Raw genomic sequence first — 27,469 nt, forward strand, 5'->3', positions numbered from 1 at the left:
TGCGGCAAAAAGGAAGCCTTTTCTTTGTCCTTTAATTTTCCCCATTGATTTAAAAAAGTGATACAAATGAATAGGCAAAAAATGCATACACGTGTGCAACTCCAACGTGCTTAGCGAACTTTTTAGGACGCCAAAAGTAGCCAATCTTTCTTTCATGTGCAGTGTCTTTTTATTTATGCAAAGCGCAAATGGCGCATCACTGTCGCGTAGACATAAAGGCACGTATTAATTTTTATGCGCCCTGAAAATGTGACCACAAAAGATAAGCGCTTCTTTCTCCTCAGTTTGGTAAAAGAAAAGGGGGAGTCCACTTAAATTAAGTTGAAACTGATTTTGGTACCTTCACATAGGAGTATTAACTTACCCGTATGTAAACAACGTGGAGAAAATTATCCAAAGAAGCACATTTTTTTTTTTTTTTTTTTTTTTCTGCTCCTTCCAATTTAAATAAGCATGACTATCCATCCACTTGTAAAAAAACGAACGGGAAAAAAAAAAAAAAAAATAACAAAACAAGGCCATGCACTGCGACACGATGCTATGCAAACGCACAGGGGGGAAGAATTAAAAACGAAATTCACACAAGAACGATAGTACCTACTACCTAGCGATAGTGACACATAATTTACGTTTGCGCCATTTTTAGCGCCGTCCGTAAGCTGAATAGCGAGTTTTCTTTTTTTTCCAGTCCTCGGTTAAGGCAAAGTGAAGGAAGATTTGCATATGAGAATTTTTTAAAGACCCCACTCGTTGAAAGCGGCGCGTCAAAATACGTGAGCAAGGGAACGTGCTTAGAGAAAGCACTGCTCTGTGTGCCCAGGTGATTACGAATGTGAAATGTCCACGTGACGAACATGTAGCGAACAGCGCGCAAAAGGAGGGGAAAACAAAATACAGCGAAACAAAAGAACACAAGCCGAATACGAGCCATACCCACGGAAACACACCCGCTTGAGACAATTTAAGCGACGCAAACACTGGTCACTCAGCCAGCTAGCTTAAGTCAATATTAGCAAAAGTGAACCGATAAGAATAAGAAGCACGCCCCAAACAGAGCGTGTGTTATGCACTTTTATATCTCCCCGACGAACGTTCAAATAGAGCGACCCCACTGGGTTGAACACAATCGCAACGGAGGGAGACATTCAGAAATTGTCACTCCAATAGTTGCGTAGCTGGACGAAGTAGCCGTCACTAACGTTATCACCCGGCTAAACGTTTGAGCAGCAGCGGACGAATACACACACACACATACACAACACGATGGATATGAACTTTGGCTTCTGCAACGATGCCTTCTTTGAGCAAGGCAACAGATCGTCGGAGAAGGAAGAAACAGAGGAGGTGAAAAAAGTAGAGTCGAACGAAATAACAAAAAGAAACAACGAAATAGGAGAGGAAAAAGAGCTACCCAAAGAATTATGCGTCCCAGTTACGATAAAATTATTACTGAACAGAATGATGAACCAAGAAGAGTTTAAAATTCATGACTTTCAAATAAGTGGCATTATAGTGTTTGGGAAGGTGTGCAAAATTAAGGAGCTGGCCAGCGCCATCATTTTTGAGATTTGTGATTACACTGGAAATATTGAAGCGAAATATAATAAGGACGCGAATAATGAAAAAGTGAAGAATCATATAGAAAGCATAAAAGTAAATGACCACGTTAAAGTCGTTGGAGTGGTCTACTCCCCAGAGAGTAAATCAGAACAAATACAAATAAGCATATCTTACATTAACAAGGTGGAAGATTGGGTTTCCTACTTTTCCTACTTCACCTCTGATGTGATTTATTGCTACTTAAAGCTTTTAAAATTAAAAAATATTTACACGCCAAATGGGGTCAATAATGAGGAGAAACCCTGGTCCCACGTAACTTTGGACACCTACTACAATCAGCTAGACGTTATCGACACGGATATTATAAAGTACTTACACACCACAAGTGAAAAGTATGCCAACCAACAGGACATTTTCGAGCACCTCAAAAAGTATCACTCAGAAATGAACATAAAGAAGTCTCTCACGAAGCTTATTGAGCAGTATGATTTGGCCCAATACGAGGATATCATAAGTATACCCTAACTTTTTTTTCGGGGGGTGGAAAATAAAAAACTACCACCGGTTGTTATATAAACGCTTCACGAGGAACCAACCACCCGTGAGAACTGCATGCAATTTTTCTTCCCATGCATATTCGTAAAAGCACGAACCGTCATCACCACGCGGCGACAGGTGCAAACATCTGCCCAGCTGAAACTCGGAGTTGGAAAATTTTTAGTGCCCCACGGGGTTACCCCAATGTAAGACGCGTCTCTATGCACGTACGTATGGATTGATGTGAAATATGAAAAAATATCCCCCCCTCTCCCCCATCTATAGGGAATACCAAACATTTGTGTCTGTCCCTTTTTTTATATTTTTAAGTGTTCACACGAGAAATGCGTTACCCTGTATTTTGCTAAAAGAAATAAAAAATAATCGAACTGAACACGCAACGTGAAGTTACACGAACCTCATTTTCTTCTTTTTTAATTAAATCACATTTTTCCCTTAATTTAATGTTAAAAAAAAAATGGGTCTGCTTTTTTAAAAATTTACCTCCTTAAAAAGGGATGACCAGTGGAAAACTCCCTTGCGAGGTCTACAAATTTAACGTGGGGTGTCCCCATATAATGGTTCGACAAAGGGTTGTGTTACAAATGAAGTTAAAAACGCCACGCTGTTGCGCTGCACGATTAAACAAACAAACTCAAAGTGAATTATTAAAGATAGGCGGGCCGTGCACACACGGAGGTGTACCAAATTTACGTGGCCACTTTTTTTTTTTTTTTTTTTCCTATCTGACGCGATGCTCTGATAGAAGAAGTAACTCACGCCAATAAAAACGATCACTATGCTGATCACAAAATAAATGGAAAAATATTTGTCACTCTCCAGGATAAAAGGGAAGTCGTAAAAATATAAAACGACCAAAGTAAGCGGGGTTGAGGACTTCAAAATTAGGAAACATTCAGCTGAAGAGTAGTTGCTGTAGAATGACGACACGCTCAAATTGAAAATAGCGTTCACCACTATGTAGAGACTGTACACCCCAAAGGAGTACTTACAGTTGGAATTATTTTCCATCGTCTGTCCTGAAAAGCACTGGATGCTGTCCTTGATGTATATCAAATAAGAAACGTCCTTGTTCTTGTTAAACAGGAGTTGAAAATATATTATCATTGGGAGCAAACAAATTTGAATTAACGAAATGTTGAACGAGAGAAGAATGACGCTCATTTTGTCTGAGGCGTTTCTTCCTTTCTTCCTTTTCACTACTGTGTCACGTTTGGGAGTGACCTTTTCTACTTCGACCATATTTTGGCGCGGTTTGTTCTCCATAATGTTGAGTACCCCCTTGGATGCGTCCGCTTCTGCCCCACCTTTTCCGCACATCGGGCAGGGGGATGTGAAATGACCCTCGGTATTATCAACCCCGTCTACGATACGATTCGCTTGGGACACGCACATACCGTTTAACACTTCATCATCCCCCTGTTGGTGACTTACAGCTAATTCTTGCATATTTATCATGTAGCCATTTTTATCGGCATCCGTCCGTTTATTAAAAAGGGGATACTCAACGGGAGTTGCTTTCCCCAGATTGTCGTGTTTTATCCCCTGTTGGTTACTCTCCCCTGAGGATGTTCCTTCTTCCGTCTCCATTTCGCAAAAGGCATTCTGTGGTACCCCCAACTCTGGCGCGCAGATGGCACTACACAATGGGGAGCATTTCCTCTTGCCCTTCTTTATGCTGACCATTTTTTGACGCTTCTCTCTTCCTTTTATATACTCGGAGAAGAATATTTCCCTGAGGACCCCACCGTAGGATGTTAGCAAAATGGAGAACACACAAAAAAGGATAGAGGCGAATATGCCAAACGGGGATGCCGTACTGCACGTGGGTTCATTACAAGGGTAGAATCTGTTAAAATAGCTAGCAATGCCATTCAGTGCATCACCCACATTTAGATAAAAATTGGAGTTCATATAATAGCTAACCATCGTCTGCTTCGTAATAACTGTATCCTCCTTATACACGTAGGGAATGTAGAAGAAGAGGAAACCTACTATCACGATAATGATTGACAACGCGTGATGAATGTTATACTTCCTTTTTAAAATGAAGTACGATAATATAATGGAGAAAATAAAATTCAACTGATTTAGGAGCAGTAGGATGGTTAGCGGAATGGCTAGCTGGGACACAAAATACAACGTGTTTGATATTATGTCCAATAAGGCTATGACGACTATATATTTGTATGCTCCTAAATTTCTCCACTTTTTCTTTACACTTGAATATATTCCATTTTCCGTTGTCTCCCTACAGGGGAGGACATCCTTGAACGATTTATCATGTGGGTAATGTTCTAGTATGTCCTTCATGTCTTGCTTACTAAATGAGTACGCTCCCTCCGCATCTGAGTTCTCCACAATGGTATTACTGCAGCAACACCGAGTGGGTGTCTTTCCATCATTCGGTTCTTTCATCACATGGGAGAGCGGCTCACTTGTGTTTAGTGCGCTGCCGCTGTGGAGGGTATTGTCTTCTCCCTGGCTTGACCTTATACGTGCATTGGCTCCTCCACAGTGAGAGGTACTTGGGCCGGCACTTCGACTGGCACTTTGACGCACAGTGGTAATATCAATATGATCACCCTCTCTGCTGCCACACCTGCTACTACATCTGCTATTATTGATGCTACCGCATATGCTGCTACTTATGGCGCCGCAGGTTCCTACCTCTACGTCGTCCCTGTTCTTCTCCAGCAGCGGCTCGTATATCCTCTTCTTGTGTATGTAGAACAGCTTCATGATTTTCCTCTTCCTCTTGGTTGCCTCTTGATCCGTCACATCAATGGTCCAATCGCTCTGCTGCTTCGATTGGTCCTTTTTCTTTTCTATCTGTCTCGCATCAGCGCTTTTCTCCCTTTTCTTAAAATATCTACTCAAGCAGGGATATATATAAGACCAGTGTTCCTTGGTAATGCTCTTCGACTTACAGTAAATAATGCACAGCACTAAATAAATCACCACATAGGCTATAGCATTATACGACGCAGTTAAACTGTCAAAGTTGTTCAGCACTCGATTCCTCATCCTACCGCATATGTTATTGCTGACCCCCAAAAATACAACTAAACAACCATTGCAAAAAATTAAGAAAAACTTTTTCACCTTACTGCTGGTGGATGCGTGTTTGGACTGCACCTCCTCCTTGGCCACCTTTCCTCCAATGTGTTTACTCCGGTCATAAAAGAAGTCATGATCTATGTCAACATTTTGTGTGTATTGGTCATTGTTAAATTTCACATAATGCTTGTCACCTTGTGTCTCGTAAAATGTATTGCTATTTCCACCTTCCATTTGTAGTACTTTGGAAGGGCTGCTTCTTTCTTCACATGATTTGTGCCTCTCATTAGTGTTTTGACTTTTTCCTATTCCTGTGTGGCTTCCCTCCAAGGGGCAATCATTATTCTGTATATTCATCCGTTGAATCTTCACACCTGGGGTTTGGTTCTTATTTCCACCAATGTCACAGTTTTTGCTTCCTCGTTGTTCCCAGTAATTGGCCCCTTCCTTTTTACACCCCCGGTGATCCCTCTTTTTCTTTCTTCTCTCCAAGTATTTCTCGTTAAGAATCTGGGCCGTGGATTGAAATTTTTCTCTTTTAATTTTTTTTAAAAAATTGATCAGAGAAGCATTTTTGTACTCCCACAGTTTTGAAACAATATCTTCTTGCTTCCCTTCCTTATTTCTTTTATTCTCAGCATGTGCTTTTTTTTTTTTTTTTTTTAAGGTTGTTTCACTTTTTTCCCTTTCGGGTGTTTGTTCACCTGTTGGGGGAGTATCCTCTTCCCCGCAAAATGTGCTTACGCTTTTTTGACCATCCGATACTGTGTTTGCTCCTTGCTTATCAAGTATTTTACTTGCGTTTTTTTCTACACAAATGGTGTTTCTCTCGTCACCAGGCTTGTTTGCCTTTTTTTCTTTCTTCTTAAAGGTGAATATTTGGTTCCCTTTTTGGTGATGGTTATGTTGTTCCCCTGTTTGTGGCTCTTGGCATGGCACACGTTCAGCTTGCACTTGGCTAGCACAATTTTTTTTTTTTTTTTCCGCCTGCAACGGTGATCTCAGTTTGGAGGTTATTTTCTGTTGGACTTTCTTTCCCTTCATATTGCAACTTTTTTTTTTTCACCCCACTTAAGAATGCAATATTGCCAACCGTTTGGCAGTTCCTTCTGTGTGATATTTCACCTAAAGGATTATTTGGCTCACTTGGCACATTTTCCGTCCTTCCCCTAATTCCCTATGTTCCTTTTGTGTAAACATTTTTAGGAAGTTACAAATCACCATCCTTTTCCCTTTACCTTTATGTAAACTTTTCCCAGCTTACACTTTTTTTTTTTTTTTTTTTTTGAAAAGTATGTTCATGTGAAAATTTTGGCTAGTTGATGCTGCCTCCCCTGAATTTCCTCCTCGTCTCTTCATTTTAGCTGTTATCATGCTGGATATGAAAAGGAAGCAAAAGTGATCGTTTTGTTGAATAAAAAATGGAAATGCGTGGTGTTGTCTCTACGGGAGCATTGAGGCATCCAGCAGGTATGTTGCCTGCGCGCATCGTTAACGCGCTTTTGTGACTAAGTGGAGGGCAAAAAAAAAACGCGGAAAATACAGAAAGCCCAAAATAGTAAGCCCCCGTGGAATACACCTCGTGTGCAGATTCGCCAAAGCGAATGTAGCCCCAAAGAGCGCAAGCAAAATTGCTGTTCTAAAATTTTTAATAGAAGTGCCAAGTTAGTTTCTCTCCCATATTATACGTAAAAATGGGGGAAATTCAATTTTCTTTTTCAATCTTTGCCCATTCTTGATCAGAAAAAAAAAGAATTAATGGGTAATTACATCGTAGCATAAGTGTCATCCTCACCATGGAATACGAAAGACATGTACACTCCACATGCAGTTATGCGTTCACGGACTTGTACATAGAATTGCGAAAGAGCAGTAGTTATTCTCCTTCCCTTGCTCCATACCGTTTTTTTATCATGCCAAATTGTACACCATAAAAAAAAAAATTTTTAAGAGGAGGGTGAGGAAAGGGAAGAATATTTCCCCACGTGTGTTAATATGTACCTTCTCCAAGCTGGGAACGCCGATTTAAGAAACTTCTACACATTTCTTGGAAAAGTTCATCAGGGCAGTGGTACGGTGAAGACGCCACTAACCCTGTGCACTCAACTGTTTGGTCATCGCCCATGTTGCATTTTCTTCTTGTCTTTCTTTCTCCCCTTTTTTGTGTCTGCCCTTTATTACCCCGTCTTAATGTCTACCCCGGTTTCCTAACACATTGGTCACTATTCTTGTTGCTACCCCGAACATGCTAAAGTAAAAACCTGATGAATTGCTCGACCCAGTGGCGCGAGAAAATGACTCCCTTCTGCGCCAAATATAATCAGGGAATTCTTTTAAAGTAAAATTCCATCATCATAAATTTTCAGTGCAAATGTGTTGCCAGGAAGGAGGAGGGTACACCTGCGAAGCGCATCAATGGTGTGTGTAAACCGGATGCACCAAGGTATTTGCACGGGGAGCATAACTCATAAGGGTGTTTTTTTATAGAGCTTCGGGAAGACAGTTCTACACATGGGTAGGCATTAACAATGTGTGCGAAATGCCCCTCCACACGTAAGGTGTAAAGAAAAAAATGTACGCATAAGCATGTCCAACACGTCAGTAGTAAGAACACTTGTAATAAACGCATGGCAAGAAATTTTCACACTGTCTACTCCGGCACACAAAGAGCGGTTGAAACACCCCATACGCATAAAAAAAAAGTGGAGCCAAGTGCAAGAACTGTTTGTGCAAATTTATAATGAATTGCCAAAAGGGTTGGAAATTTCGAATGGTGTTAAAAGGTTGTCTTTGTTCTTTTTTTTTCCCTCCATGGGGAAATGTACAAATTTGCAGCACGTGCATCATATATGCATGGCGCGCTGCACATTAAGTTCTTCCTTTTTTTTTCCCCTTACAACAACTACATTGGCGTAAAAATTTCAAAAAAAAGGAAAAATAGAGAACATCGCAAAGTCATTACAAATGTCTCAATTCTTGAAAGCCTGGGAAAAACAAAACTGAGTAGTGCGGCACAAACATACGCAGGAGTGATAACCTTCTGTAGTGCCACCCAACACACCAAACAAAAAGTCGATAAGGAATAATTTGCAGACGTGCCCAAAATGATCACAAGGGAGCACCTCGAAAAAAGGGAAAAGACTCCCAATGATCCTGCCTACACAGAAAGAAAGAAAAAAAAAAGGCGACAAAAGTTCAACGCCCCAGGATGTAAGTATCCGAACGATTTAAAAAGTAGCCTCTACAACATGTGTTTGAATTTTGCATACAGTGATATCTATCAGGAATACATAAACAGATTAAGTATAAATTGCCACAACAATTGCGATTATGATCAGATAAGGCGAAGCACTTATATACCTAGAGAGGATTTTTTCAAGTATTATAATTTCCCCTTTTACGACAACAACTTTGAGTTAGAATCAGAACAATTCTATGAGGATGAACTTTGCGCGGATTCGGATGATGATGTTAGCGGTGTGGAGGAGGTTGGGAAATTCGCTTTGGAGAGATACGATGCTTGGAGGTTTAACTCCAGGACTAGTCGAATAAAGAATCTCATACTTGGGATGCCCGATCGTAAAGGGGTTATCCTCCCAAGGGGTAAAGGCAACAATAGCACTATCAATGGCAACCATGGGGGGGACGGTGGTGGTAATACTGCTTACAAAAGAGACGACGACCATGAGGCAGACTCAAAATCCTACGCCTCCCAATTCCTCCGAATTATCAGTCAAAGGAAAAATTGCCAACTGGGGATTGAAAACTACCGCAGCAGTCAAGAAATGTTAAGCGAATCGATCAGGGGGGATGAAATCGGAGGGGAGAAAAAGGGGTGCCTCGAAAAAGTGAAGAAAAAAATTCTCTCATTTTGCAAGAAACTGTATGACACGAGAGATCCCTCCTTCATGTCCAACTTTAACATTTACTTTTTAAACTGCCACGATATTGGTAAGAAAAAGATAATGAACGCTTGTAATGAGGACTACATATGTATGGTGCAGAATTTGGCGGAAGCGCAAGGGGACCCCCTCGTTGGGAGATATTACAAGGGTGTCCACATGGTGCAGAAGCAAGAAGTAAAAAATTGCGAGATGCACCCCCACCAGTTCGCATACACCAAACGGAGGGAGGATCACTTGAAAGAAGAAGACCAAATGCACGGACAGGTGAGGCACAGTGTGGACGAATTGGAAGATGCGAAACGTGATAACTGGTCACAAGGTAGCCAAAAAGGAGAAAACCAAACGGGTAGCGCAACCTCAAATGGGTTGAATGAACAGTGCGGTCTACAACCTGAACGGCAAAGAAATGAAAGAAGGGTTGACAAAAAAGTGCGATTAAGCGGAAATTGGGATAAAACCCCAGATGAGGAAGACAAAACAACCAATTCGAGAGAGCCCAATCGAAGTGCCAGCAAAAATATGAAACGACTCTGTTCAGAAGAAATTGAGATATATTTTAAAAAAGTTTTAAAAAACGAAATTATAAGTTTTAATCAAAAAAGAATTAATAAGCGAGACAGATGGAGTTCTCTGTGTCAGTTTGTCTGTTCTTGCATAGGTGCGTCACTAACTGCGCAATGCTACTTAGACATGCCGCCAATCAGCTCTTCTCTTGATTATGCCCTTCTGTTGTTGCTGCTCCTTTTATGCTACCTATTTATCGGTTTGCCTATTCTTCAAATGGAATATGCCCTTGGTCAATTATCGCAAGGGTGCATAATCAATGGCTTAAGTTTTTTAAAAAAAAAGTACAGAGGGGTGGCAATCACCTCGTTAATCATATCCTTTTGTATCCTATCGAGAAGTGCTCATGACACGGTGGACAGTGCGATTGTTGTTGTTACTTCTGTGAGGAAAACTTTGCCTTCAAATTTGAACGAATGTGAAGGGATTCCACTCAGGGGGGACTGCCTCCGGAATGGGAAATGCATATGGGTGACGGCTAACACGGGAAGGAATGACACTCTTAGGGGGAATTCCCCCGAAAGGATATTTTATCCTGGCGGACGCCTTGCCATTTTAGACGCACAAATGAAAAGTAGAGGGAATGGGTTCATCCTGAGTGAAATTCCGCCCTCACGGGATCACTGCACATCTGAGCCTATTTCTGAGTGGCACCATTTCTTCTCCAAAGAAGTAAAGTTAGCTTGGAGAATCGGGGCGCTCTTTCTAATCACACTCACTTTATATATCCTGCTAAGGGTGGAGGGCATGTGTCTAACTCAATGCCTGCAGTATACATTCTTCCTCTTCTTCCTTGTAGCACTTTTTCAAATTTTTGTTCTTTCCTGCGAATTGAAGTCAAACAGGTGGGTTGCCATTAATGCAGAGGTGGCCAACTTTAAGGAGGGGCATACCAGTAGCAGTATCTTTTTCAGCACCGACTATTTCCTTTACCTAAACTTCGAAGTAATAGCAAAAGTATTTACCCTCGTTTTGGTATCCCTAAATTGCAGTACAGGAATTAACTACCTGTTTTCTTCCTACAGTAATATTGGGGATAACCTTTTCGTGTCTGCATGGTATGTTGTATTGGGCTCCTTCATCGGGATTGCTACACACATTGCACATTACTACGTGTGTACACAACTGCTGAGTGGTATTCCCACTGGAGGAGGAACCCCAGACGTAATTATTTCACCAACGTATGATGAATCGCCTGAGGGTATTTCCTCCCTTCATGATTTGTTTTCCAAAAAAGGAGAACCAGTTAGCAATTTCATCGTTTATATGGCTTCCCTATCAAGAGTGAAGTTCCAACATATGATGATCTTCACCTACTTCCTGTGCTCCTTGCTGGCCCTGCTCATATGCTCTGCTCTCCATTTGAAGGGGATAATACTAGTGCTGAAGGAAAGTAGAAAGTTTAAAGGCATCAAAAAGAAGGTTATCACCCTGTTTGTAATTGTGGCGTATTGCCTTTTGGGGCTTTTTTATTTATCTCCTTTTGGACACAACATAAATTTGATTATGAAATATGCCACGTCCAGTTGTGTGTATCTGTTTGTTGTCTTTGCTCAGGTAGTTTGCGTTACATGGACTTATGCGTCTGAACGGCGGGGACGAATAATAAATGGGTATCCCCCGTCTAAAAAAAAAGAGCGTTTTTTTTCGTGTCAACCAACATTCTGCCTGTTCATTGGGGTGTGGATGGTGCCTCCACTTGTGTTATACCTCCACAGGCGTATTTTCCCCAATTTTTTTTTTATCTCATTTGGGTTACCCCTCCTGGTGAGCGCATTTCTGTTTGTGTGTGTGAATGTCTTTTTTATTTGCCGTGCCAATTTGAAGGTCAGACTGAGGAAGAAGCTCTACTTCTTGTACATCCATAACGTGGACATTTTGCGGACCAGACTGAACAAAATTCTGTATGGAAGACGGAGGACCTACGATTTAGAAAAAAGGGAAGAACATCCCCTTGCACTTTTCCTCTTCCAAAAGTTGACAATTCATTGGTGTTTCTTAACGAAGTTTTTTATCCCCCAGATTTTACTCACCATCGTTTTGAGCAACGTTCTGTGCAATGTTCATTTTTGCTTCAACGGGGGGACCACCGTTGTGGGGCTCCACTCGTCTAATCAGTACGGACGCTTCTCACATGAAGAAGCAGCTGTCCATTCATACCTACGGACCGCCTCGAATGGTAAAGATGAATCTGCCAATTTGGATGCCTTTTCAAGAGGAGCGTCCATCACGGCGGGGAAAAGCCCCAACGGGGGAGTCACCTTCGAGGAGACATATCAAGATGTACTCACAAACACCGCACCAAAGGGAGGAGCAAACAATATGAAGGACAAAAAATCGGAGAGGTCATTTATGGGTTGTTCACACCTCATCGCTACCATAGCAGCCATATTGGTTATCCTCTTCATTTCACTCCTCACCTTTGTATGTCCAAACAAAATGAACTACCTGGCGTGTGCCCCCACCAACACCTGGAACATTAGCGACGTGGACTTTAAGCGAATGAACCCTGCGAATTATGCCTACACAAGACGCATATACTTTTTTGAGGAAATTTTCCCCATCGAGAGAATTATGCCTGCCTATGTCTGGACGCATTTAAGCAAACACGTAGAGAAGGCCAACCCAGTTACATCACTACACCGGGATGATCAAACAGACGAAACGATACATGACAAGAGCTTTTCTTACTTAAACAAAAATGATTTTGAAAATTATATTTTTAATTTAATCGATCGGGGATCCAAATTGAGCCACTTTTCAGGCATAAAAGGGCAGAACTAGAGTTTTGTTTTCTCCTTTTTTTTTTTTCCCCACTAGGATATACGTGCCGCCTACCCCCCGTGGGTGCCGAAGCGGCTGCTCACTTTTTGCAAAAAAAATATAAGTGATAAGTGGCACTAAAAAAAAAATAAATAAATATATAAATATAAACAGCACATATCATGTGCGACAAAAAAAGGAACAAATACGAATGAAGACATTCACTTGAGCGGATTCAGGCCTAAGTCTTTCCTGATTTTGTTCCATCGTTCTACAGACAATGCATCATCCTTTTTATTTTCCTCGACATCAGAATGGTCTTTTTTCTTCCTTTCTTTTTCCTGCTTTTTCTTTTTCTTCTTTCTTTCCTTTTTTTTTCTCTTCCCTTCATCCGAGTCTTCACGGTCGTATCGCCTCTTCTTCTCCTTCCTGCGCGTCTCGGGCGATTCACTGGTGGAGTAGCTTCTTCGCCCTTCTGCAGAGGTTCTTTTTTTGTGTCTCCTGTGTTCAGTTAGTTTGTTTTCTCTCCGTTTTGTTCTCTCCCTATGGCGCTCGCGGGAGTAGCTTCGATGACGGCTCCGGTCACTATCCGTATCTCGATCGTGACTGTCCCTGCGATTGTCCCTGCGTCTGTGCTTGTGCCTACCTTTCTCCCAGTATGCATTTCTCTCTTTCCTTTTGCTCTTCTCTACATGGCCACTTCCCCCTGATCCGTAGCCACTACTGGGGGTGTTATCTCCCCCGTGTCTTTTCTCCCTCTTGTCAAGGTCCCCACCGAGGGGATCATCCTCCCTTTCCTCCACTTTATTGTCAAACAGTTCATTGCTCGAGGAAATATTTAGCAACTCCTTATAGTAGTCCAAATTAACCTTCTCTAGCAAATTATTATCTTCCAATACTTGTCTCTTCGTAAGACTTGGAAAATCAACGTCCAAAAAGTTACTCATAACTAAACAGTTGTCTACAAACACATCCATGTAAATCTTCTCGAAGGTGCCATTCTGCAACCTGATTCTCATTTTCCTGTAGTCAAATAAAATGGGTTCTAAGTACTGATATATTTCTAGGCTCTTTCCAATCAGTCTAAGGTAGAAAATACCCAGAGCTCTTAAATAAATGAATTCTTCATTTTTTATATACTCGTATATTATATCTTTGTCAGGTTGGATTTGTAGCAACTTCAGCACTAAGCAGAGGAACCGAGTTGGTTTCCTGTTTCCCCCGTAGGTTCCTCCGACGTACTTTAGGTTCACCGCCTGGTCGATAATCGATTCGGCTGCAAGAGGGACAGAGAAAAAAAAGGACATCCGTGTAGGTGGGGAGGAGAAGCATACATACACGCACTTACAGATACACATGATAGCGTTGGGGTCTTCTTCCCCCCATAATTTGACGAAGGAAGGTGCCCTCTAAACGGTCGAAAAGTACAACTGATTAACGTGAGGACGCAATTCAAACGTACATGTGAGGGCAAAGCACTTCTCCTTCCAATAGGGGCTCTCATATATTTTGCTCCGTATAATATTCGATATTAAGTACTGCGGATTGGAGCCAAAGATTTTGATGGCGCTGACATCCGTTCGGTTGGCCATTTGGTCTGAGTTGTTTGTCTCTACGTAGATCCCCTAGATAACAAGCACACAACATCATGCGGCAACTTGGTTAGGTATGCAACAAAAGAAAGGGGCTGACAGGGTTGCATACTAGTTTGGGTAGGATTAATCAGGGGTTCTTAAAATGGGGAGATGATGGCGGCATTTTTATAACCATTGGAATGCTGCTGCGTTTGTCATTCTATGCGACGTGCCATTGGTACTGCATATATGTATATTATATATACTTCTATAGGGGCTAATTTAGGTAGATGCCCTTTTATTTGCAGGAGTCCTCCCTTCACTTATTTCTATGCCTGTGGTGAAGAATCCCGCATATGGCGTTTTCCTTTATGTTCATTTTAGCGTTATAAATTTTCCTTTAGCAATTCATCGCGTTGTACGCTTCGCCATTTTACCAGGTCGTTTTTTTTTTTTTTTTTTTTTAACTTCTGCACGCCCTTTTTTTTATAGCGCGGCGGCTAATTCTGTGAAAAAAAAAAAAAAAAAAAAAAATACGGCGCCCCCCTTGGAGCACCCGAGGGAGGTGGGTATAAGCAGGCGGCACACGACCCACGTATGCATATAGTCATATGTACGCATGCACATGTTTGTACCTTCGTTGGGTAAGCTTTTTCGAGGTAGGTAAAACGCAGTTTAGGGAATTTCCCCCAACAATTGAAAAGGCCGACCCGCCTCACCAGTTAATATGCTCCCCATCGGTTAGCACTGCAACCCCTTCACTTTTACATGTATGCATGGCGTCCCCCAAATATGTGACACGTACATCGCGTGGCACACCAAATTAAACCCGTTTGGGAAAAGGGGGTCCATTTTACACCTGTGCACATTCCCTTAATGAACAGAACAACCGTGGGGGGAATACTACTCCCCCCCTATGCGCTTATTAGAAGGTGTTTCTCCAGCATGTACTCTCCAAATATGAAAAGAAACATACCCGAGTACATAGACTTTGAAACGTTTTTTCCTAAAAAGGAAATCAAGCCAGATGTTTTGACCGCGTTCACGATGGCAAAGCAACAGAGACTAGAAAAACTTCTGGAAAATAATCCCCTAGTATTGTACAAAGGGAGAGTACTAAAAAAATTATCATGTCCTAGGATAAAAAATTCAGGGAGAAATAATGTGGGGAAAATCACAACACGACATAGAGGAGGGGGACATGTACAAAGGTTAAGATTTATTGACTTTAAAAGGTCCAGGAAGGATATCTATAGTACTGTATTAAGAATAGAATACGACCCATCTAGAAGTGCACACATAGCGTTAGTTCAGTATGAGGACGGGGTACTGTCCTACATTTTGGCCCCCCTTTTGTTAAGGCCTGGAGATAAAATTATTGCAAGTAAATATGCAAATATCAACCCTGGGAATTCTCTACCGCTGAAGAATATCCCTGTGGGAACTATCATTCACAATTTGGAAATGAGACCAGGGGCAGGTGGCCAATTAATACGAGCAGCTGGTACTTATGCCACTGTACTCAGTAAGGATAGCCAATACGCAACGATAAAATTGAAGTCAACAGAAATTCGAAAATTCCCACTCGAATGTTGGGCGACTATTGGACAGGTCTCCAACTTGGAAAGACATATGCGCATTTTAGGCAAAGCGGGTGTCAACAGGTGGCTTGGAAAAAGGCCTGTTGTCAGGGGAGTTGCCATGAACCCTTCCAAACATCCGCATGGAGGAGGAACAAGTAAGAAACACACCAAAAGACCAAAGTGCTCTCTCTGGGGGAAATGCAGAGATGGGTTTAAGACACGAAGTAAGAAGAAGCCACTCGGGTTAATCATCAGGAGGAACATTTGTGGACGCTTGCAGAAGAAGTACGGTGTTACGGTGTGATCTGCAGTTTGGGTGGAAGTCCATATGGGATATTATTCCCGTGGGTGTATATTAAATAAGGTGTCATCTCATTCCTGTGCACATCGACCCATGATGAAGGAGGGCCCTTGGAACGTGTCATAACGGGTGGCAAAATTGGACCCAGTTTTCCGCCCGACTGGAAAGACCCCCATTTTGTGCATTTGTAGACGGTCATCCCTGTGTATACTTCGCTTCATAAGTATAAAAATGACCCTCTAATTGGCACGAAAAAACAGTTATCAGATGGGTGTCTATTTTGCAAAAAGCAGTGCGCTGACGCGTCACACACACAGAAGGGGGGAAGGGTGCAGATTCGGAAAAGTGTTTTTATGTCCTCATTGGAGGAACTAATCACCACAGTATGCACCACTTGGAGTATCCCCTTGGTGGGCCATCATTTTCGCAGCTACTCTCCAGCGATTATGCCAAAAGGTGGAAAAGTACGAAAGGGATATTTTTTTTTTTTTACGTACCAATTCAAGCACAAAATGATATTGCTTCTCTTTTTTTTTCCTTATCAAACTGCCGGAATGAAAAAAAAAAAAAAAAATAGTTTTCCATGTGGAATATGCAGATTTTACCTTTTTTCCCACTTGCGCGCGTCTTCCCCTTTTCCTCATGCATAAAAGACATGTTACACGAAAGTGAAATAACCCTGTTTGTTTCAAAATGATAAGCGTAAATTTTCCTTTTCTGGGGGAAAAAAAAAGTGTTGCCTTTTTGGCATCACCTGTTCGCGGTAAACGTAAGGCGGAATGAATTTTTTTAATTATGGTGGGCAATTCCTCACGCGCAGTCAAACTATACATGATGCTGGAGAGTGCATTTTTTCATGTCAGTGTGGGGACTGCGCGAAGTTGTCTTTTCGTATCGGATGGGCAAGCAAGTTGTATACCGCACATGCTTTAGCGCATTTTTACTTCCTTTCATACGCATTCCCACACTTCAATGTGCCACTTCGTTGGGGCACCCCATAGGCAATCCAAAAACGCAAACATGATGTACATTTTTTTAAATTTGTAAAAAAATACAACGGAAATTTTTGTGATAACAAAATGAGAAAGGGGAAAAAAAGAAAAATGGCATTTTATTAACTTGTTCGATTGTCTTTTTTAATCGCATTTTCATTTGCACGCGCGAGTGGACTGACCTGAGCATAGGTGCATTTATAAAGCGTGTAATACACATAAAGGGGGGAACATTTTTTGGGGGAATTGCCACCTCTGTGACATGCATTTCCCCATGAGGGGGAAATATGCAAACAGCTTTTAACGCACACGTGTGGATTAGCGGGGCCGATTTTAATTTCCCGCCATGTGTGTATTACACTCGAGGAGAAGAAAACACCACACGCATTTGAATATGCAAAATATAATATGCGTATGATATGGCATGTTGTAAACGTATGTTTACATAACACATACAGGCAGATATCTAGCAAAACGCCAAAAATTTTCCTTTTTTTGCCAAGCGGTATCCTTTATCTTGTAAAAAATGCCGACAATCTTTTCCCCATTTTGACATCATTTTTTTTCCGATTTTTTTTCCATTTTTATTCCATGTTTTTTCACCAGTCCGCTTATACCCTTGCGGAAAACTTTTCACACATCGCACAATTTTTACTTATATAAGTTTTTTTTTTTTTTTTCCCATTTTTGCCAGCCATATATTTTCCCCTTCACTTTATGATTTCCTTGCTTTTTTAAATTTCAAATTCGAATTAAAATTCAAATTAAAGTTAAAATTGAAGTTGCAAGTTACTTCCGTGCAAAATGCAAGTCCAGTCGTGCAATCCCATGGTCAGGGAGTTCTTGGGAGAATTCTTGGGGACATTTGTGCTTATGTTCCTGGGGGAAGGTGCCACAGCAAATTATCACACGGTGGCGAATAAGAATGATTGGCTTCGATTATGTATAGGATGGAGTTTGGGGGTATTTTTTGGTATTTTGACAGCGGCCAAATTAAGTGGTGCACATTTGAATTTTGCTGTGACGGTAGGCTTTGCCACGATTAAAAAATTTGATTATAAGAAAATACCACTATATTTTGTAGCGCAACTTTTGGGGGCATTTTCAGCAACGGCATCCGTCTATGGATTATACTACGGCTTTGTCAATAATCACACCATCCCAAAGTTTGCGTGGGAAACAGGAAGAAACGCAGTTATAGGCTATCCCAGTGCCTTTATGCACGAATTAGTACTAACAGGCATTTTACTCCTCGTGATATTACTAGTGGTTGACGAAAACGTATGTGGACATTTTAACGTTTTAAAACTCAGTGCCGTAGTTGGATTGACCATCTTATGCATAGGTTTAAGCTTTGGTGGAAATACCGGATTTGCCCTTAACCCTTCAAGAGATTTAGGCGCCAGATTACTTTCCCTAGCAGCCTATGGACCCGAAGCTTTCACAAAAGATACGTGTTATTTTTTTGTTCCGCTTTTAGCCCCAATTGTTGGCTCAGTAATTTTTTGCCAGATTTACGATAAGCTAATTGGTCCGCTAATTGAAGCAGCCAGCAACGATAAAGGCGGCGTGGAGGTGTAAACACACTGTGCTATTGTAGGGGAAGTGCTGAAAACTTTTACCACAGAGAATCAAAATAACGTGGGATCACAACACTTCCGCGTAATTGCTTGCACATAATTAGAAATTCACTTTCCCTGCGTACTTACGCGTAACCACCCTTTGTAATATTTATTTTATGCTACACTTTTGTTATGCGTTCTTTTTTACGACGTTGTTTTGAAGCAATCCGTTTCGTTCTTGCTCTTTAAAATAATTTTTATATTTTTCCAAAACATAGGAATGCTGCACATTAGTGGTGTTGCCCTAAATGCAAAAATTAATTCTGTGAGCATCACGTGTGTGTGCATGTATGCTCGAGTGATCGATTCATTTCGTTCGACCACATACATACATCCATATGCACGTTAAAGTAGGACCCGTTTTGGACGATTCCACTGCATTTGTAGCTTTAATTTTTTTTTATTTTTTTCTCCCCCTTTTTTTTTTTACGTCTCTACATGTTCGCTTTTGCAATTTTAGTGAGTACACACTGTAGTTGCGTCCGCCCATGTGCTTTAATAGGTGCTATTGCAGAAAATGTAATATAAGTATATATATGTTTTGTAAATTTATTGCGTATTATTCTTTTTTTCCGTGCATTTTGGAATTATCATAAAAACATTAACGCGAAATGTAGGAACTTCCGTTATAAATTTTAAAAACTGTTGTAATGCTTTTAAATGAAACCACACACCTGTGGTGAAGAGAGCGCACGCGTAAGCTACGCGTAGGCGGCGCCAACATCTGTGTGCGGCATGATATAATTGGAGAAGGGTAAAAGATATAGTGCAACACGGGTGTCTAAGTGTCTTTTGCCACGTTTTCAAGTAATATGAGGGGAAAGAAATCTGCGCATTTATTTAAACCTTTTTATTAGATGAGCGTCCCCCCACAAAAAGTATGTTCCACTATTAGGATGACTTTCATTTTGCTATGTTCGTAAGGGCACTCCTTTTTTTTGTGTACTTTTAATCACCTACAGAATTATCACCACCTTCGTAGTTTAGTGCATTAAATGGCAGGTAGAATATTAGGCAAAAAAATGGGCATTCAATATGTGCTAATATTTGCCAGTTTGTATGCACTTAAAAATGAGGTGAACGAAATGGCCCCAATAAATATTGCAAATTAATTTACAACAGCAAGGCAAATATAACGACTCAAGAAATTTTAGGAAGCACCTCGCCCTAAAAAAAAAAAAGAACAACTTTGCTAGGATAAATGTGAAAATGTGAATATTTGGCTAATTTTTTATTTGTCAAAATTTTGACCTTATTCATTCTTCCGCTGCGCCGCGCGGAAGGAAAAACGAAGCGAAGGGCTTCCATTTCGAGTTAATACATAGGTTATAGATGTTTTCACGTGCGTATCACCATTTTGGTGCTTAAAATTGGTAGTATATTTGTGCTTTCAGAAGTGGTTCGCCTATTTGCCATTTTGTCATTTTATGTATTATTTATTTATTTTATTTTTTTTAACCGTTTGAACTTTTCAAAAGCATGTTCGCGCAAAAAATGTTGCTGCTTAAAAGACCTTTTCTCCCTGCGCGAGCTGCCACCTTTTGCGCGCAACGGAAGGTGGGCAGATTCATTACGTACTATACAAAGTCACACGAGTACATCAAAATAAATGATGAAGACTTGACCGAATTGAAAAAGAAAAACAACGTAAAATGCAAAATAGGCATTAGCAATTATGGAACAGAGAAATTGGGGGAAATTGTGTATATCGATATTTCGCATAACATAAATGAGTACGTAAAGAATGGGGACTGTATCGCAACTGTTGAGAGCGTTAAAAGCGTGGGGGATGTGTACACCCCCATCAGTGGCCAAATTGTCGACATCAATACCAAAATAGTCGACAACGTAAATTTAATGAACGAAAATTCGGAAACGGAAGGGTGGATTTTGGAACTGCTGACCAACGATGTGAATGAAAAGGAAATAATGAGCTTCTCTGAATATAAGAAAATGTGCGAAGAAGAAGAGCAAAGGGAAGCAACCAAAATACAGCAGAGTGAACGGGAATGTCTAGAGGAAAAAAACAAAAATAAAATTTTCGATTTGAACGACATTAAGAACATTGAAGAGAAGACGAAAAAGTAACCCATAAGGATTGAACGACAACATGTTGTTTGCAACGAATTCGTTTATCTTCCCTTCCACCCGGTTGGATGACATCTCATGTATGTAAATCAGTGTGGACATAGCAGGCAAAAAATTGAAAGAGGCGCACACAAATCTGTGGGCAGAAGGGGCTAGCCATTATCTTCAGCTATAGAACAATTTGGCTGTAAAAAAAAAAAAAAAAATCGACTATCCAAAATTGCTCATTTCAAAATTTTGTTCATAAAAAAAAAATTGTAATATGAGGCACATTTCGAAATACCTGCAGGAAAATGTCTTTTTTTTTACAACTTTTCAAATGTGACCGTTGTAGCTGTTTTTCATTTGGGTATGCAGCATTTCTTCCATTTTTTTGTTATCAAGAGAATAAGCGCGATGCATGATGCTTACAACTATTTGCACAAGTCTGCCGCGGGGGGCACCTCAAATAATGACCAATATGACAACCATCATTTTGTTTATTGTCATTATTAGTATTATATTATTTTTTTTTCCGTGTCTTAAAGTTTTTAAATGGTGTCACATTTTTTCTTTTTCTTTTTTTTTGTGTTGTGATACTTTTAAAAAACGCCAGTTTGTGTATTTTTAAATAAAACTTGCGAAAATGTTGTCCTATTTTATTTGCTTCAAAAGAATGGAGAATTATCCTTTCGGCTGAAAAAACGAATTAAGAAGGTCACCGCCTTTTGGTAAAAACTTTCATTTGTATGAACGGTTCATAAAAGAAGTGTACGAAAAGGAGTTGCCAGCTCAGAAAAAAAAAAAAAAAAAAAACGCAGCAAATGGCAATGTGGAAAAGTTGCCAAATGGTGAATTGGTTAAGTGGCAAAATGGTCAAATGGCGAATGGCCAAATGGCCAAGGCCGGTGACATGACCACTTATGCGGCCAAGTTAGCAACAAAATAGTAGCGCATAAACACGTATTTTAAAAAAAAAAAAAAAAAAACTTCATGTGCGCATCGTTCGTGTGAAGCAATATTTTTCCACGGCAATTCTGTTCCTCTCTTGCACAGCTCTTTCAAAAAAAATTTTTTTTTCGTTTTTTTCAAATTAAAAACCATTTTAAAGAAATACTTTTAACACCAAAACAGATAAAATTGCTAATCCGTCATTGTACCGTCCCATCGTATCATTTTAGCCTTAAAAATAACTTGTCAAACATTTGTGTAGAGAAAATATATAACAAAAAGGAAAAGAAGAAAAAAAAATTCATAAGCAAAGTTTTGGTATACATACACGTTTATGCTTATATATATTTACAAAATCTGTGAATATATTTGTTAAGATAACCTTTTTTAAGTGAAAGGGAAAAAATAGTTACAGCTGTGCGATGCGTATTGGACAAAAATCGCGCATACACGTATTAAAATTACTCACAAAGCTGTTGTAAGGAGCTGGCAAAAAGGCATCTGAAAATTTCCGCAAACCATTCTGATTGCTATAAATCACCTTACGAAAATGTGTTGTTGCGTGTGCGGATTGTTACTTTTAGCCCTGATTGCTCTAATTGTTGTATTAATTCTTAATGGGATTATAAAGTTGAACTAGATGGGAAAAATAATTTTTTGAACAATGGAAAGGGAAAGAAAAAAAAAATATATGCAATGATGGAGTGGAAGCTTTTGTGAGACCCCCACAGTATGAACAAAAAATTTCTGTGCGAAGTGTTACGCTTGAAGACGCCCCAGTTGTACGTAGAAGCCACAGCTCCCTTCACGAAGAGTGCAAGAATGAGAATGCTTCATACGTTGGAATTATGACCAGTCATACCAATAGACAAAAAAATAATAAAATAAATAAAGTTAACGTGGCTGAGAAGAAAGGAATGCTGGCGTCTTACGCTGGGAAGTTGTTACTCCATCCCCTGTTGTATGCATTACGAAGATATATACCACAGGGCACACACTCACATGCATCCGTGTATGTTAATGTGTAGGTGCCCACTTAACTGTGCAGATACACCCCTGGTGCGTATGTTTAAACGCACAACCGTAAGAAAATTACGCCCTAATTAAACCGTGTGCTATTCTGTTGCACAATTTGTTTCATCATGTTTAGAGCGACCGTGTGTCCTGGCACGATCGCGTTTTGCAAATATGTTTATTCATACTAACGTGCGCACGCATATTTGTACTTATCCCGTATAAGGAATTTTTTTTTTTTTTTTTTTGTATCTTACTAGAAAAAACGTTTCATTGTAAAATTTGTACATCCATGTAACGGTACTTCAGGCGTAGTCAATGAAGTTTGTCTTTTTTTTGTGTATCAAATAACAGTTACATTTTTTAAAAGAAATGTTAAACTTTTGATCCGAACCCAAAGTTGAGAATTAAAATAGCTATCGCAAAATATGCGCCAGCGCATAGGTCTATTCAGCTATTCGTAGGACACATTAAGGTCATATCGAAAAGGGGGCCTTTCTCTCGTTCGAGTAAATAACCAAACGAGGAGAGTACGACATCCTTGGTTGTGCGCGCAATGCAAGTGGCTTTTGCGAAATTGGTTGCCTAAACGGACGGGGAACTAAAAGGCTAAAAGCGCTTCACGCGAAGTCAGTCCTGCGGAACCAAGCGGAAGGCCAAGCGGAAAATTTTTTCTGCAGATGGGTGTAGCCAAATGCAAGCACCTCTTCTCAGCAAGCGAATAAAAAATACCCATCATGTGCTTTTAAAAGGGGAACTCCCAGGTGAACAGAATTTCATTTAATTTAACCTTCATACAGGGATGTTCCCTTTTTTTAGGGAACACTATGCTATGCGCTATAAAAATATAGGGCTAAAAAATTGTTCCCATGGGATATAGGTAGCACATCAACTAGATAAATAAGGACCCACCCTGGCAGTCTTGTTCGCCGGCTGTATATAGGCACCTATGCCAATATTAACCAAAGTCGGCTCTATTCAAACCTCTTTCTTAAAAAGGGAATAAAAAAAAAATCCTTCTTAACCAAGCGTATATATTTATTGCATATTTATAATACTAGCTAAAAAATATATTTTTTTTTTTTTTTTTTTTTTTCTGTTTTGCCAAACCTGTGTCGAAAGAAAAGATGGGGAAAAGGAAAAGCACTCCTAAGGAAACATTCTTTTAAACTTCGAATCGACACCAAAAAAAAATTTTATTTGCAAAATTCATCTACAACAATTTTGTATACGCCCTGTTGCATTTCCTACTTTTTTCTGCTATAAATTTAATTTGGAAGGGAACATATAACCAATGCATTGCAGAATTATGCAACATATTTCGCACGCAAAATTTTAAGGGTAATGAGATTTCGTGCGATCGCGTTGTTGGTAGAGAAAGAGGAAAACAACGCGCGAAGTCAGACTTTTGTTTAATAGCCCGCAGGGGAGAAGCAGAACAGGGTGAGTAGTCTGTATTAAGTGTCCCCAATCTATAACGCCAAAGACTTCCCCCCTTTCATGTCACCATGAGGCAAAACCTTTTTGACACCAAAACAAGCAAAGTCAAGCGGAAGAGGAATATCCTACGAGTAAAAAGCGGCAAGAAGAATTTCCCCACCAAAAGGGAACCAAGCGAAAGGTACAAGGACATTCTGAATTATTACAAAAATGAAAATAAAACGAACAAATTTATCGATAAGAGAAAAAGTAAGAAGGGAAATAAGAACAACACAAGATTTAAGAAAGGGAACATTTTTAACCTGAACAATGACTCCTTTTTAAAAGATAAGCATATCAGTGCCAATGATGTATACGGGGAGGAGGATCATTCGGATGATAGTTCCTTGGACAGTGGGGAGAAGTGGTCAGGGGGGGGATCCCGCAAAGGCAAGAGGAAGAGTGACGCGATGGTGAACAACTTTGTTCAGGAAAAAATCGAAAAGAAAAAATTATGGAAAATTAAAAAATACGAAATTAAGGAAAAGTTACGCGAAATTGATAAACATTTTGAAGTCATTAAAAACAGTGTCCTTTCTTTGCCTGCAACAACGGGGGGCGTGAAACAAAATGTGGACCCCAAAAGGGGGGTGGCCAAAAAAGGGGAACAACAACGGGACCGATTTGTGAACGCAATCGGGCGCGTGAATAAAGCAACTCAGAGGGGCGAAAAGGGAGCAGACAGAAATGGGAGGGTCCAAATGAAGATGGAGGACGGCAACGACGTCGAAGATGACGAAGAGGATGAATTGGACGAGGAGGAAAGTGCTGATGATGAGGATGAGGCGGAGGAAAGTAACGTGGAGGAAGAAGTTGATGAAGAAGACGAGTCCGAGGGGGAGGATGGACTGGTCATAGAATCCGGGTGGGAAGCAGAAGATGAATCGGAGGAAGATGATCAGGATGAGCAGCACGGAGATGGAAATGCCTCCGAGGGTTCAATCGAACAGGGAGCAAATGGATCCGTTCAGCACAAATATGATGCATCGAAGTCGCAGTTGCTTGGTCAAAAAACGAATGAGAGTGACGAAGAAGTGAAAGAATCAAAGTTGTCCTTTTACAGGAAAAAGAAAAAAACGGAAGAGCCGGATAATCAGAAGGCATATTCAATGTGGTGTCTGTCAGACGATAGCGACAATGAAACGATTGAAAAACTGTTTAGTAAAAAAAAAAGACTTCCTTTTAAAGACGAAACGATGGTGAACATATCGAAAGAGAAAATGAACAAAATGATGAGGAAGTTCCTCCTTGATGGTAACAAAGAATTGTGTAGCCATTTTGCCAACGAATCAGATGATGAAAAAGGAGAAAACTTACCAACTTATATTTCTATAGAAAAAAAACAATACCAGTTGGAGCATGTAATTGCACTTTTGGATGGTCATAATTTTGGTGCCCAGAAAAAACTCCTATACAGAGTGTACCATTTAAATATGTTCAATAAGAAAAAGCAGAAGAGCATTCCCCATTCTTCTTTCTTTTTCTCCCTAATGGATTATTGTATCTTAAAAATTTACCGATGTTTGAAATATGATTTAGGTGTACAAAACTTGATAGAGAATTACAAGGACATAATTGTGGACTTTTGTCATCCCATGAAAACGGAGTTGTATCTCTACATGTCTTTTCTCCTTTTGATTATTTTCTGCAAAACGCAAGGGAAGGGAAAGGCCAATATATTTTACAGGAAGAAAAGAAACACCCTAGCGGAATACGTAGAGTCCAATAAAGGCGCCCATGGTAAGGCGTACGATGTGCACATTTACTCCAGGATTTTGAAGAGTGCCGATTTGTTCAGTGACATTTTGGAAGAGTGCAAACCGCAGCTGGGGGAGGAAGCTGCAACAGATGGGGGAACCGTATCGTACGTCCACTTTGCGGTCATCCTTTTGGCGCTAATTATATACCCAATGGAAGGGAGCGAAAGTAAGCGCCAAAATCAAACAGGAAAAGGGAATGAGACGTCCCGCTTCGAGCATGGAGCTGACCCTTTAGGAGAAAACCTCCCCATTGAGCACCTCCTAACAGACATTAACAAAAATAGGGTAGAGGACGAAAAAATGGTTCATAAGTTTGCTCATTTGAAAGGGGAAAACCTATATACCGACAAGGAAGAAAGAATTCCTCTAATGGGTTACCTAATCGAATTGGTGGAGTATATATTTTATAAGTACTTCCATTCGGTCAATGCGAATTTGCTTCTTGGTGAGGATGAGGGGGGTTGCCACGACATCTGTAGTAGGGACACGTATGCCAGTGTGAGTCGCATGGAGGAATGCATACAGAATATCGAGCGGGCATTCTACATTAAGCCGTTTGACGTGGATGACGTGGTCAAATCAAGCAGGCAAAACCTGGCAGGCACACAGAGCAACAACAGAACCGATGTGCAGAACCACCTCGGGATTTTCTCCAAAAAGAAGCAACTAAAAAAAGCAATCATTTTGTTAAACATTTATAATATATTTCTGGAGAATAGCAAAAAATATAGCCAGAGTTTCTTTTACCTCTCCTTCAAAATTTTAAACACCCTTTTATACGGCATTATGCATGAAGGGGGGAAATCACAGATGGGAAGCGGCAGCAACGATGAAAGAAATTATAGCGATGAAAAGATCCTCACGGAGGAGAAGGATCACTATTATAAACTCTCCTTTGACACGTTCAAAAATGTAATCTTTTTTTTGAAGGCCCACCTGGACAAACAGTTTAACGCCTACATATTGATCAATCACATAGTGCGCCCGTGCCTGCTGTTTTTATTTGTCAACTTTTTAAGTTATATAAAGAAATGCGATGGGGAAGTGAACTTTGCCAAAATTGTAGACGATTTTGAAGGCGTCCAAGTGAGGGATGATTACTTAGTTGCTGCAGATAGTCCCTTCGTGAAGTATCAAAAAAAGGAGGAAAAGTACTTCCTCTTTTTATTGTACACATATAAGTTAATGGAGCACTCCAGTACCTATGAGATCACGCCTATCGTTTCTCACAATTTGCAAAACAGTGGCATTCAGATGTTTACCCCGAAATATGCCAACAGCAGAAACCCTAAGGACTTCCTAATCATGCAGAGCGGGCAGGCAAAGTTTGCGGAAATGAGGGCCACGCGTAAGAAGATGAAACAACAGAAGAAGCTGGACTACAACGAGGTAACGGCAGAGCGGTTGACCATATGTATGGAAGCACGCTTAGTCATTGAGCTCTTATTCACCCCGCCTGGTCCAGTTACTTCCCAATTGCTTGTGTCTTTTCTCATATATATTCCCCCTTTTTTCCCACTTTGCAGCTGAGGAAGGAAAACAACTACCTTCTAGCCCTTAAAGCCAAGGAGGAACAGGAGAGAGTGCGCCGAAACCAGGAAAAATACAAGAAAGTAAAACTCATGGCAAAGAGGGACGTCGAGGAGTACAACAAGATGAAGACGTACACCCACTGAGGGAAGACACGTCAGTAGGGAAAAGCGCCCCACCAAATTG

General features: G+C 40.4%; 8 protein-coding genes across 8 annotated transcripts; 6 read left to right on the forward strand and 2 right to left on the reverse strand.

Annotated features, from left to right (window-relative positions):
* Positions 1-1,263: 1,263 nt before the first annotated feature.
* Positions 1,264-2,085, forward strand: PCOAH_00026600 (Uncharacterized protein; the record flags this gene model as incomplete). The annotated part of the gene is made up of 1 exon (XM_020059465.1): positions 1,264-2,085. The coding sequence occupies one exon, from the start codon at positions 1,264-1,266 to the stop codon at positions 2,083-2,085; it is 822 nt and encodes a 273-aa protein (XP_019914950.1).
* Positions 2,086-2,589: 504 nt separating this feature from the next.
* PCOAH_00026610 (Uncharacterized protein) lies at positions 2,590-6,222 on the reverse strand (the record flags this gene model as incomplete). The annotated part of the gene is made up of 2 exons (XM_020059466.1): positions 2,590-2,644; positions 2,849-6,222. 2 exons carry the CDS (start codon positions 6,220-6,222, stop codon positions 2,590-2,592), a joined length of 3,429 nt encoding a protein of 1,142 aa, XP_019915084.1.
* Positions 6,223-8,282: 2,060 nt separating this feature from the next.
* On the forward strand, positions 8,283-12,431 carry PCOAH_00026620 (Uncharacterized protein; the record flags this gene model as incomplete). The annotated part of the gene is made up of 2 exons (XM_020059467.1): positions 8,283-11,204; positions 11,475-12,431. The coding sequence occupies 2 exons, from the start codon at positions 8,283-8,285 to the stop codon at positions 12,429-12,431; spliced, it is 3,879 nt and encodes a 1,292-aa protein (XP_019915170.1).
* A 200-nt stretch (positions 12,432-12,631) lies between these two features.
* PCOAH_00026630 (Uncharacterized protein) lies at positions 12,632-14,002 on the reverse strand (the record flags this gene model as incomplete). Its single annotated transcript, XM_020059468.1, has 2 exons — positions 12,632-13,686; positions 13,858-14,002. The coding sequence occupies 2 exons, from the start codon at positions 14,000-14,002 to the stop codon at positions 12,632-12,634; spliced, it is 1,200 nt and encodes a 399-aa protein (XP_019914821.1).
* Positions 14,003-14,944: 942 nt separating this feature from the next.
* PCOAH_00026640 (50s ribosomal protein l2) lies at positions 14,945-15,871 on the forward strand (the record flags this gene model as incomplete). The annotated part of the gene is made up of 1 exon (XM_020059469.1): positions 14,945-15,871. The coding sequence occupies one exon, from the start codon at positions 14,945-14,947 to the stop codon at positions 15,869-15,871; it is 927 nt and encodes a 308-aa protein (XP_019914897.1).
* A 1,793-nt stretch (positions 15,872-17,664) lies between these two features.
* PCOAH_00026650 (Aquaglyceroporin) lies at positions 17,665-18,441 on the forward strand (the record flags this gene model as incomplete). Its single annotated transcript, XM_020059470.1, has 1 exon — positions 17,665-18,441. The coding sequence occupies one exon, from the start codon at positions 17,665-17,667 to the stop codon at positions 18,439-18,441; it is 777 nt and encodes a 258-aa protein (XP_019915028.1).
* Positions 18,442-19,976: 1,535 nt separating this feature from the next.
* Positions 19,977-20,570, forward strand: PCOAH_00026660 (Glycine cleavage system H protein; the record flags this gene model as incomplete). The annotated part of the gene is made up of 1 exon (XM_020059471.1): positions 19,977-20,570. The coding sequence occupies one exon, from the start codon at positions 19,977-19,979 to the stop codon at positions 20,568-20,570; it is 594 nt and encodes a 197-aa protein (XP_019915108.1).
* Positions 20,571-24,022: 3,452 nt separating this feature from the next.
* PCOAH_00026670 (Uncharacterized protein) lies at positions 24,023-27,429 on the forward strand (the record flags this gene model as incomplete). Its single annotated transcript, XM_020059472.1, has 2 exons — positions 24,023-27,142; positions 27,280-27,429. 2 exons carry the CDS (start codon positions 24,023-24,025, stop codon positions 27,427-27,429), a joined length of 3,270 nt encoding a protein of 1,089 aa, XP_019914762.1.
* Between the last annotated feature and the right edge of the window lie 40 nt (positions 27,430-27,469).

The sequence above is a fragment of the Plasmodium coatneyi genome, chromosome 9 (assembly GCF_001680005.1).
Source record: "Plasmodium coatneyi strain Hackeri chromosome 9, complete sequence".
In the NCBI taxonomy this organism is placed as follows: Eukaryota; Apicomplexa; class Aconoidasida; order Haemosporida; family Plasmodiidae; genus Plasmodium; species Plasmodium coatneyi.